At 48.3% G+C, this 12546-nt stretch overlaps 1 protein-coding gene across 1 annotated transcript; it reads left to right on the forward strand.

The window, feature by feature from the left end:
• Nucleotides 1-353: 353 nt before the first annotated feature.
• WDR55 (WD repeat domain 55) lies at nucleotides 354-8561 on the forward strand. The gene is made up of 8 exons (XM_056862290.1): nucleotides 354-371; nucleotides 2003-2151; nucleotides 2840-2940; nucleotides 5162-5249; nucleotides 5803-5982; nucleotides 6231-6330; nucleotides 7187-7356; nucleotides 8243-8561. The coding sequence occupies exons 1-8, from the start codon at nucleotides 354-356 to the stop codon at nucleotides 8559-8561; spliced, it is 1125 nt and encodes a 374-aa protein (XP_056718268.1).
• Nucleotides 8562-12546: the final 3985 nt, after the last annotated feature.

The following is a 12546-nucleotide window of genomic DNA, read 5'->3' on the forward strand; positions in this document are numbered from 1 at the left end:
TATGCAAATTGGCCAAGAATCTTCTACCCAATCGGCTTCATTTCCCTAATGTTCCTCTTGAAACGAAAGTAAAAGCAAGGGTGGGAAAAACAACATTCGGTGGGACAAAGCAAAAGGCCAGACAGCGCCCACGGGACTCGAACCAGGAAAGATTGTTCAGAACAAGTGATGCAATTGCGAAGGAACCAGTAGGCTACAACAAGCTTCCGTTGGAGGATATAAGAGTCTACTAAGATGAGGCGGGGCTATGCAAACAAGACAAGAACCTTCTACCCAATCGGCTTCGTTTCCCAACGTTCTTCCCTCCCCACCCTTCCACCGCCACGCTGGTGCGCATGCGCCTCTCCGCCAACATGGCGGCGCCCGTACAGGTGGGTTCCCCTGGCCGTTTCCTAGCAACCCCAACCGCCTCTTGCCATCCCGGGACCGGATTTCGGCCTGCTGCCTGGTGGCTTCTTCGGCCTCCTCCTCCGGGGAAGGGCCGGCCGCTGCTGGCCTGGAGGAGGGGGCTTCCTGGCACCCCTTGCCGCCCAGGACGCAGCCCCTCCCCACCTCCAGAAACCTTTGCATTTGCTTTACGCGGCGGTAGATCAGCGCAGGGCTCCCTTCCCCTTCCCCAACGCAGGGCCTTGCATCCTCCCGAGACGAGGCACAACGCCACGCTGTTTCTTAAACGGAAGCGTGTTTTTTTTTTTTTAAAGGATTTTAGATCTTGTTCGTGTTGAACAGTCATCCCTTGATGCTGCAATTGTCATGCAGCGGGCCTTCACGTGTCAAGTGACCTGTCTGGATGTCCGTGCTCGGAGCCGCAGGTTTACAACTCCTTGCAGTAATGCTCCGACTTGCTTGGGTGTGAGGGGCCCCTTGAGGCGATGGGGACTGCGGGGAGGAAGGGCTTAAAACCCTCCCTCCATGCAGTCAAATCCTTCTCTTGCAGTCTTGATCCAGATCAGGGGTAGAGGAGGGAAGAAAGAGTGGGGAGTGGGTGGCTGGAGAGAAACATTATTATTGGGGGTGTTTGCCCTTGAGTGACACTGGTCCCAGTTCCTTGGGGCAGGCTAGCAATGTGGATTTCGTCATCCCTTCCTCAGGGTAACTTTGTTGGTGTAGAGCAGTGGTTCCCAACCTTTTTTTGACCAGGGACCACTAGGACTTTTTTTTTCGGTGCAGGGACCCCAAGGTTCAAAATAAAAATTCAGAGAATTCGAAAATAAACTTTAATCAGAACTGTTAGTTAAACATTAAACTTAGAATAATATTTGAATATATATTTTTATAATAGAGAACTTTTAATTGAAAATATTAATTTATTATGGGTTTATAACTTTGTTTCATGGACCTTAATTTAGTTCTCGCGGACCCCTGGGGGTCCACGGACCCCCGGTTGGGAACCAGTGGTGTAGAGACTGGTGGCGCTGCCATTCTATCGTGGCCGATTCTTTTGGGATATCCATGTTAGTTTATTGCAGCAAAAACAAATAATCTCTAGTTCTACTCCTAAGAGGCAGAACTTGAGGAGTAGCTCTGGGAGTGTGTGGCATTTGTGAGATCTGTGGCTGGCTGGTCCGTGCATCTCTGCCTATCTGTGGGGTTCTCTTTGTGCTTGGATGGCACCGAATGAATGCATCTGCATGCCTGACAGTTGGGAAAGCCTTCTTAGGTGATAAATGAGTCTTAAGTGTCCGCTGGCCTGTTCAAATGTGCAAGTCAAATGTGCAAGAATGGCTGTTGGAGGTGTGATGCACTTCGTTCATTTCACTATTTAGATCCCTCACTCAAAATGTAAAAAAATGTTTTGTGGTGGGTTTCCAGCATTCAATAGAACAGTCAAAGAACAATTTTTGAGAAGTTACAAAGAACATGTGTGCCTCAGCGAACCTTGCGAATGCTTCTATCCCAATGGTGGTGTGATCAGAAAGATGGTGATTTCTCAAGGAGACAAGGGATTGGTAGGTCCCCTGCAGAGGTTTGATTCTTTTTTTTTTCTTCCCCCCCTCCCCAGGCACATGTAGATGAGGAGGAAGCAGGACATGAGCCGAGGCTTCGAGACACCCCCGAAGACATTTCCCTTGAGGCAGCAGCAAACACCATTGCCTTTCACCCTAGCCAGGATATCATAGCTGCTGGAGATGTGGATGGTGATGTCTATGCGTAAGTATGGCTTGTCTAGGGAAAATATAGGCTGCGTAACGGGATAATTCCTTGGCCTGGGGGATATGGAGTTTCTGTTCCATTTTTAAGTCTTCATTGTAGAATGAGGCAGGTATTCTCGGTCTGACTTCCTAAGACTGATAGCTTCAGATTTCCAAAACAAGGAATTATACTGAAGGAACGGTTGTGTGGGGAGATCCCATTACCTAAGTAATTACCTAGAAAGAACTACAGCTGAAGCTCTACAACCAGAGGGAAATATGTAAATTAACCATTGCAAGTGACAGCTTTTTATTGCAAGTGTCAGCTTTTTTCCACTTGCCAGATTTCAGTACCGGTTAGGAGCAGAGCAGCCAGGAGGGATCAGGCCAAGGATCCATCCTATTTCCAGCAGTGACTGGCCAAGAAGCCTCTGGGAGCCCACAGGCTAGTAGCTTCCATGGTTGCAGCATTTGGGAATCTTTCAGCACATTTGACAAACACCTACCCTCACCTCTCTCAGTTATTGGACATCTCAGGTTGAAAGGTTCTTCCAGCTGTTTCCCTTTCACCATTCCTGCTTCTTTGCCCATCCCTCTTTAGGTATGATGCTTCCTGTTGTTTTCTGAAAGGTTTTATACTTCATTGGAGAGTTTTCCCCCTTGTTACTTTATATTTCTCTTCCCCCTACCTTCTTTTTAAATTTCAGGTATTCATTTTCCTGTCTGGAAGGTGGGAACAAAGAGCTTTGGTCCTCAGGGCATCATCTGAAATCCTGCCGGGAAGTGTCCTTTTCTCATGATGGACACAGTGAGTGTTACATAAGAACATAAGAAATGCCATGCTGGATCAGACCAAGGTCCATCAAGTCCAGCAGTCTGTTCACACAGTGGCCAAGCAGGTGCCTCTAGGAAGCCCACAAACAAGATGACTGCAGCAGCATTATCCTGCCTATATTCCAAAGCACCTCATATAATAGGCATGCTCCTCTGATCCTAGAGAGAATAGGTATGCATCATGACCGGTATCCATTTTTACCAGCAGCCGTGAATAGCCCTCTCTTCCATGAACATGTCCACTCCCCTCTTAAAGCCTTTCAAGTTGGCAGCCATCACCACGTCCTGGGGCAGGGAGTTCCTCTCCTCATGGCTTGTTTATGGTTTTGTGGCTAATTATGCGGGGTCTTGGATTTGGATTCCAATGAAAGCATAATTTCCAGGCACCACGTCTGGATGGTTGAATCCCAGGTAGGGCAAAGAAGCTCAGACAGAATTCTAAATACTGTTGATGTACAGTGACCTTGCCACATATATCGCTTCCAGTGGAGTAGCTGTATTAATCCGTGGCAACAAAATGAACAGTTTAGTGGCATGTGAGATTAATAAGATTTTATTACAGCAGAAGTATTCGTGATCTAATGATCCAAGTGGGCCGTGGTCAACCAAAGCTTTTTCTGGCGTTGAATGTAGTCTTTAGAAGAAAGCTGACAGGAAGAAAGTAGATTCCTTTGAAATGTGGTGTTGGAGCAGAGCCTGAATTGTCCCTTGAAGCTATAATGACTGAACTGAGGCTATTGTACTTTGGTCACATTATGAGAAAACAAGAGTCACTGGACAAGACAATAATGCTAGGAAAAGTTGAAGGCAGCAAGAAAAGGGGAAGACCCAACAAGAGATGGATTGACTCTATAAAGGAAGCCACAGCCCTCAGTCTGCAAGACCTGAGCAAGGCTGTTCATGATAGGATGTTTTGGGGGACATTAATTCATAGGGTCGCCATAGGCCAGAAGCAACTGGATGGTACTTAACACACACACAGAAAGGCTCAGGTTATTCCAGTTTGTGTTTTTGAACGTGGCACTTTTGGCCGTTGTGCTAATTGCTATAATTGCTGCCTGGATTGCAGAATTCCCTTCTCACCTGCAGTGACCCTTTAGCCTTGTATGCCCTGGTTGTTTCTTGGATTAACAATGTAGCCCCACTCATGTTCTTGGCCCCCTTACCCCTAGAAATCCAGCTGGTTAACACTTGCCAATCAAAAAGCCTGCCCCACTCTGACGCTACTCATCCTTTTTTGCCGTATAACAGTGGTTCCCAAAGTGGGCAGTACCTCCCCCTGGGGGGGGGATTACCTAGGGGGGCACTAAGAGGCAAGAGGGCAGTAGGGGGCGCTGGAGGTGGGCCTCTTCAACTGTGTTGTTCATTAATTTACAATAGATCAAGCTACGGCACCATGCTGGCAAATTTGGTGGAAACTATCAGGATTTTTTTCCAGACTTTCAAGAGCTGGTACCACTGGATCCAGTTCATTAGTTTTGTTGAATAAATTTCAGCTAAAAGGTTTTAATTTGATTTTGAATAGATGTGCAATTAATTGTTGCTGTTTTGAAATTTTATTGTTCTTATCTTCTTTAGGGAGTCATGGGAACCCCTATTTTGAACAATGCTTTTTTATAGAATAGGGTAGCGGGCGCTGGGGTTGAGTTTGTGGAAGCAAGGGGGCGGTGGCCCAAAAGGTTTGGGAACCACTGCCGTATAACAGCTATGATTGCTGGCACTTCTTGAGGCTGCTTCTCTAAAGGTCCAGCAGGTCTGCCCGGTCCTCAGCAGAAGAGGACCGTACCATTCCAAGGATTTGAGAGGGGCTGCCGCCACTCGCAACAGGCCATTGGAGGAAAGGCGAGCATGTAGGGGTGAGCTGGTGAGCTGTGCTGTGTCTTGGCACATGAGATGCAGCAACCTTGAACAGCAGGGAGAGGCTCTGTCAGGGTGGCTTTGCCTTCACTGCCGAGGCAACATCAGAATCTGCCAGGTGCCTTCCAGCTTTGACCCTCTTTGACCACAGCTCTGGGCAGACCAAGGTTTTCGTGCTCTCTGTGTTGCAAACCTTAAGAATTGGTGGGGGCTGAGGATTCTAGAACAGTTAGTTGGGAGGAAGCCTCATGGTATTGCCAGTTCTGCATGTTGTAAGTAAATACTCCCCACTGAGACCTGCTTTGTACACCCGCTGTCTCTTCGGCCATGTTTTCCAGAGCTCTTCACAGTATCCAAGGATAAATGCATTCATATCCTGAATGTGGAGGAGGGCCGTCTGGTTACACGCTTTTCCAAGGCGCACAAGTAAGCATTTAGGGCCATTTTCCCAGTTCTTCCATTCAGTTAACTACTGTGTATGCTCTCTCTCTCAAGACTAATGAATTCCTCTTTCTGTCAGTGGGCGCCTGCCAAAAGATGTCTCCCCTTAAACAGAGCATCTCCAGGCATCCCGTGACATTTACTGCTAGGATGTCCTGTGCTTGTTGCACCTCCCACCCATGTTCCTTTCCTTTGTAGCCCTTGGAATTGGGGGTGTTGGTGGAGTGGGGTCTGCAGCGTTGCCCACATTCGAGTGTCTTGGCTGGTGTTGGGTTTGAACACACACACATGAACAGACAAAGGTGCCTTATACTGAATCAGATCCTTGGTCCATCAAAGTCAGTATTGTCTACTCAGAGCCGGCAGCGGCTCTTCAGGCACTCAGGCAGAGGGCTTTCACATCACCTACTTGCCTAGTCCCTTTGACTGGAGATGCCGGGGATTATACCTGGGACCTTCTGCATGCCAAGCAGAGGCTCTACCACTGAGCCACGGACCCTCCCCTGGTTCGCTGCTACATCTTTTGGGTTTTCCACAGCTCCGCCTTGAATAGCCTGCTGGTGATAGATGAGCATTTGTTTGCCACGGGAGATGACAGTGGGGAATTGAAAGTGTGGGACTTGCGCAAGGGGACCTCCGTCATGGAGATGAAGCGGCATGAAGAGTACATCAGCGACATGGCTCTAGATGGGAACAAGAAGCTGCTGCTGACCGCCAGGTATGGCCACATTCTTTCTGTGAGCCCCACAGGGGGCGGGGGCAGAGTGGAGAATGGGGAAGCTTTGGCTGTGCCTTCACTTGACGGCTGAGCGCCACAGCCCCTCCTGGCCTCGTTCTTCTTTCTGTTCCAAGGGTCCTCCTGTTATCCACAAGTGGATGAATTTCTCTGGAAATAAAACATTATGGAAAGCTTCCAGCACCTTTTCGCTGGGGTGACTGTGTTGTGTGCCTTTCTGTTCTTTGCAGTGGTGATGGGACCATGGGAGTCTTCAACATCCGAAGGCGGCGCTTTGAGCTGCTCTCTGAACCTCAGAACGGAGACCTGACAGCCGTCGCTCTGGTGAAGGTTGGTCTGCCACTTAGTGGTCCTAAAGAAGAGGCTTCTTTAGCCAGCATGGTGTAGTGGTTAAGAGCGGTGGTTTGGAGCGGTGGACTCTGATCTGGAGAACCAGTTTGATTCCCCACTCACATGATTCCCCGGTTTGATTCCACATGAGTGGCGGAGGCTGATCTGGTGAACTGGATTTGTTTCCCCACTCCTACACATGAAGCTAGCTGGGTGACCTTGGGCAAGTTACAGCTCTGTTAGAGTTCTCTCAGCCCCACCTACCTCACAGGGTGTCTGTTGTGGGGAAGGGAAGGTGATTGTAAGCCGGTTTGAGTCTCCCTTAAGTGGTAGAGAAAGTCGGCATATAAAAACCAATTCTTCTTCTTCTACCAGGGGTTGAATTTGAGAGTCTGTTGGGTTCATCAGCAGTGAAACATGCTTACTGATCCTGGCTTGCTTTAGGCTAGGCCAGGGGTCCCCAACCTTTTCGAGCCTGCGGGCAGCTTTGGAATTCTGACAAGGCATGGTGGGTGCTGCCACAGGAGGTGGAGACAGCCACAAAAAGATTGCCATAATTATTGCCATACCATTAAGATTTTTGTGCTGTGGTAGTAGCTGCTGCCAAAGCAACATTTTTAAAAATCTGAACAGCCAATCAAATCTCCAGTAGCCATTCAGCTACCTTGCTGGGCAAAACTCCTACCTGGCCCCACCCACTTCCTAAAAACACTTGACGGGCACAAAAAAAGGTGTCTTTGGGTGCCATGGCGCCCACGGGCACCACATTGGGGACCCCTGGGCTTGACTAAAAGCCGCGAGGGCCTTGGGAGGGGTAGTTTGCTTCTTCTTCATGCTTCCGCCTTTTCTTGCTCAGAGAGGAAAGAAAGTGGTCTGCGGCTCCAGCGAGGGAACCATTTACCTCTTCAACTGGGGTGGTTTCGGTGCTACCAGTGACCGTTTTGCCTTGAAGGTGGAGTCCATCGATTGCCTGGTCCCTGTCACAGACAGCATCGTGTGTACAGGCTCCACTGACGGCGTCATCAGGTGAGAACGGATCTGTTTGCTGAGCAGGATATGGACGAGAGCCCCGCAGGGTCACTGAGTCTCCCACCCAATCCTCTGCCCCCTACCTTTCTGTATATCTGCTGTTTATCCTGCCCCCACCATTGCGGTGGCCAACAAGGAAACTGAGCTGACCTGGAGGAAGCCGCCAGGGAGGAGGGACAGTGGCAGGGGCTGCCAAACAGATCACAAACTGGGCATCTGGCGCAAGCCACCCATGCTGCTGCCCCCACTCAGGCTGGGCTGCTGCTCCCTCTGTGGCTCAGTGGTAGAGCATCTGCTTGCCATGCAGAAGGTCCCAGGCTCCATCCCTGGCATCTCTAGTTCAAAGGACCAAGTAGTAGGTGATAAGGCCACTGCCTTAGGCACTGAAGAGCTGTTGCCAGTCTGAGTAGACAATACTGACCTTAATGGACCAAGGGTGTGATTTAGTGTAAATCTGTGATCTTTGCTACCACTTCAAATTTCACATGAAAGTTGGTGCTATAGTCTGGACCACCCACCCACCTTGTTTCCTCGAAGGCCGGACTGAACATTGAATGCTGGCTCAAGGAACAAAGTAGAAGGAATCAAGCCCAACCATTTTAACAGATTGGGGTTGTTTGAGAAAATGAGCAATCTTCCTCTCTTCCTGGCTAGATTCTTATCCCAACTGTGGTATATTTCACAGCATCAATGTTGAAGGTTCTCTTTGTTTGATGTGATCCCGGCAGAAGTGGCAGAAGCCTTCCTCGTAACATTTCAAAATGAACTGGTGTGTCTAGCTCCACCCCACCCCCCAATATTCACACAGGCACATGAACATTCTGGAGAATAGGGGCCGAACTGCAGTGGCCTTTTGTTAACACAATTTCTTTCCCTCTCCCAGGGCCGTGAACATCCTACCCAATCGGGTGATAGGCAGCGTCGGGCAGCACATAGGGGAACCCATTGAGCAGCTGGCCAAGTGTCCCACCAGCCCCTTCTTGGCCAGCTGCGGCCACGACCAGAAGGTCAAGTTCTGGGACATTTCTTCCCTCAGTTCAGTGGTTGTGGATGACTACAGGAAAAAGAAGAAAAGCGGTCAGCTGAAATCCTTGAGCAGCAAAGCCATCGGTACTGGGGAAGATTTCTTTGCGGGTTTGAGAGAAGAGGTGGCAGGCCCGGAGAAGGAAGACGACCACAGTAGTGACACCGATAGTGACTGAGACGTACATCACACACGTGGGGCCCACAGTAGTGACTGAGACGTACATCACACACGTGGGGCCCACAGTAGTGACTGAGACGTACATCACACACGTGGGGCTCGCTCCCCACAAGAGACGCTTGTACGGGCTGATTTTACAAAGGGAACCTGCAAAGGCAACAGTCCCTGCCTCATTCCAGGCGTCGCCGCTGTTGTGTGACCCTGTCGCTTAGCCTGAACTGCCAACATCATCACACACTTCTGGAATGTTTTGAGAGAAGTGTAGTGGAGGCAGCTGAGGGTGTCTTAACAACCTGGAAAGAAAATTAGCCCTTTCTGGGATGTCAGGAGAGGATGTTCTATTGGAAGGGCAGAGAAGCTGTTTCTCAGTAGGATTAATCCTTGCCTTCCTAACATCTTTAAGAACCAAGTGGTCATTCTATGTATATGGAGTGGCTTCCATGCAGCAATAACGCAACATTTTGTACACTTAAAATCACATAATTTGGACAGGTTAGAAGGCCAGTGCCTCTTTGAAGGAAGCTGTGTGAATCATCCATTAAAAACAAGGAATTGGTATCTGCGTGGCTTTGGTTTTCTTCTTTGATATATACTTGGCAAGCAGTTTTTTCCTGCTACTCCAAGAGCAGCTGAAGCTGACCTCATTCATTGTGGGGTGGGGCTGTCTGAACTACACCCCATCTAGCTCACAAACCTCTTTGTGGTGTGACTTGATGATGCCCAGGGCACTGATGGAAGTGTACCTTACTTCCTGGGTGGAACAGTGGATAGTTATGCAAAGTGCTGCCAGTTCCATTTCCCTTACTTTACATGGTTCATGCTGTGGGTGGATTTGCAAGGTTGTATTGTCACCGTCCAGCCCAAAGTGTGTGGAAAGGGGCAGAGGGGGCTGTCAGTACTTGCTAAGCTAGATGTTCTACTGCAGGCGTCTTCCAACCTTTTTCTGCCTGTGGGCAACTTTGGAATTTGGACAGCGTGGTGGCCACAGGAAAAAAAATGACTGCTGCATGAGGTGAAGCCAACCACAAAAATGGCAGACAGTACTCATGGCTACATTCTATCACCAGCAACTGCAAAAGTATCTGAAGCTCTTAAAGGATACAGCAGTGAAAGACAGGCCTACCTTCTGCTGCCTTTGTGCAAGGAGAGCAACTAGAGAAACACCAGTCTCCCAAGTGTAAACAAGTTGCTGTGACCTTCCCAACTCAAGAGCAGTGTCCTTATTTTGTTGGGTAGTATCAGTCAGCTCTGTCTACTTAGCACAATGGGGATAACTGTCCCCTATCCGCTTAGGGAGACACCTACCAGTCTTATCATTTGAGAACCCCTTCAGAGAGCTTTCTCCTCCTGATAGAAGTAGGGTCATACCTAGAGGGTTTAAAAATGAACAGACTCAACCCAGTCACTATCCCAACTGCAGGCATGAGTGTGGCAAAGGTTCTGGGGGAGGGCAGCTGTGTGTATTTTGTCCATTGACCCCCCCCCCCAAAAAAAACCTGCCCTGTTCAGGCTCTGCCCCAAAAACCTCCCACTGCTGGTGAAGAGGGATCTGGCAGCCCTATCCCATCCCAAAACTGAAGTGCGCTTTGGGTAGCCCTGTCCTGGGGGGATGGGGAGTCTGAAGGTTTAGCTGACTGAGATGCACATTCATGCATCTACAGTTGTATTCTTTCAATATCGTTTCCTGCTGAATGGCTGTACTGTTTAGAGGCTGCCTGTTTGTTGCTTAAAATAGAATTCCTGTTTGTGGAGGGGCTGTGGCTCAGTGGTAAAGCCTCTGCTTGGCATCCAGAAGGTCCCCAGGTTCAATGCCTGGCATCTCCAGTTAAAGGGACTAGGCAAGTAGGTGATGTGAAAGACTTCTGCCTGAAGCCCTGGAGAGCTGCTGCCGATCTGAGTAGGCAATACTGACTTTGATGGACTGATTCAGCATAAGGCAGCTTCATGTGAATAGTTTGATGCCCCTGCAGCTGAAATTTACCATTCCAGAGTTGCAGACATGGAAAACGAACTGCCAAACCTGTTGCAGAGTCAGTGCAAATTTTATGTATTGCTTTTATCCCACTCAGTCAGGGGAAAATATTTAACATTTAACTGGTCAACGAAAGTAGAATCAGAGTTGGAAGGGACCACCATGGTCATCTAGTCCAACCCTCTGCACAATGCAGGAAATTCAACTACCTCCCCCTTTCACCCTAGTGACCCCTACTCCACGCCCAGATGGCGGCAAAACAACCACAACCAAGTCCTCCAGTATCCCTGGCCAATGTGGCCTGGAGGAAAATTGCTTCCTGACCCCGGAGTTGTGATTGGCACTACCGTGGGCATGCGAGAAGGCCCAAAAGAGCCAAACACTGATGCAAAATAACAGTACCAACATGACATTTCAAAAAAGAACACTGAACACACCTTATCTTCAAACTTTAATACTTAAGTGCCAGTTTGTTGGCCCATGTTATATATTATTTTCATGTACTTTTACAGAACGTTTTAAAAAGTTAAGGCAGCAGGTGTATCCTTTCCCTGCAGTCTTCATAAGGAATGTTTCCAGAATTTAAAAAGGCACTTGGTTGCCACAGCTGTGCTTAACAAGTATCCTGAAGCAGCTCAACCCAGGTTCAAGGAAGACCTTCTAAAACAGGGTCCAAGCAGATAATGCCTTTCCTCCCCCTCCCACAAAGGCTGCCTGAAGAGCAAGCACCTGAGAACCTCTTGCATCTTTCTTGCATTGATTGCTCTCTGGGATGCTTGTCAGATGCACTCTACCCAGATGGGCCCTGGCCAAAGTAAAACTCTTAACTTTGCCACACAACAAAAATACCTCAAACTACAAGGAATGCTTAACATCTGAAAAAAGGAAAACAAAAAACAGTTCTCTCCATGGATGGCAAACTAATGGGATCTCCTTTATGTAGCTGCCCAATCTGGATTAGTGGGAGGGTAAGGTGTTAAAAGCCCCCTCTCCAATGCTGCTCTTTCAGGGCAGGAACATTTTTACCAGGGTCCCGGACAATCTAGGTCTTCAGCACCTACTATTTAAACAAAAACTTCTGGGAGCTTCATTCATTTTGGCTCTTTTGATTTTGAAGCCAGAGCTAGAATCTTACACAACGCATAGCTTTATACTTCAAAGAAAGAAAAAAGACACCAAGTGATGACACACGATAAACCACCCCCAAACTTGGTTTGCTGCTAGTGAACATGCACCCTTCCCCAAAACAGGCTATTTAAACAAATAAAAACAATGTAAAACAATTAAGTGCTGAACGTGCTAGGCACTTAGAGCAAAAACAGACCCCAAACAAGACATGCCCCAAAGGAAAAGTAAGGACAGGCCAAGCATTCACTCTCCAAGTGGGTTTGCTCTGTACAGCCACCTTAGATAGCAGGATCAGGAGCACAGAGACCCTAGGCAGGCAACTTTTGAGATGTGTCATCCACATAAGCATGGCGGTGCATTCTTGAATCTTCTTATACCACAGGACACCCTGTTGGGAGGAGACAAAAGTTTTAGGTCCAGATTTTACCCTCAGTCACAATAATTCTGCCTGCCGGCTCTTGAACACCTTTTGAATAGACAGGCCTCTATTCCTACAATGATAAACAAAAAGCTCATTTCACACTTGAGCACTGGGGGGTAATCTTGCTGTTCAGATACTCAAAGGTGTAGCCACCGACACCAGACTTCTCACGTGGCAGGACGTGATTTATTCTGGGAAATCACAATTTCTTTGAAGTTTTACATTGGTCTAAAGCATGCTTCTGAACTAGCACAAGCTTATTTTATTTATCCATTCTTTCAAAAGCATAGGCATATAGACACATCCACAAGCCCCTGTGAAAAGTGCAGCCTTCCTATGAGGAGCAGGTGTGTTCTGGGGATCAAGTCAATGTCTAGCGCGGGCAGAAGATGCGCAGATAAGCCTGAAGCTAAGCAGAGGGTACCAGTCAGCTGGGGCTTTTCCACCAGGTCAATTTCTGAT

The sequence above is a fragment of the Euleptes europaea genome, chromosome 17 (assembly GCF_029931775.1).
Source record: "Euleptes europaea isolate rEulEur1 chromosome 17, rEulEur1.hap1, whole genome shotgun sequence".
In the NCBI taxonomy this organism is placed as follows: domain Eukaryota; kingdom Metazoa; phylum Chordata; class Lepidosauria; order Squamata; family Sphaerodactylidae; genus Euleptes; species Euleptes europaea.

Excerpts from the sequence above, each read along its gene's own strand:
- WDR55 (XM_056862290.1), top strand. Across the intron at positions 2,152-2,839 it reads GTGGATGGTGATGTCTATGC|GTATTCATTTTCCTGTCTGG; the intron begins GTAAGTATGGCT and ends TTTAAATTTCAG. Across the intron at positions 5,983-6,230 it reads AAGCTGCTGCTGACCGCCAG|TGGTGATGGGACCATGGGAG; the intron begins GTATGGCCACAT and ends TGTTCTTTGCAG.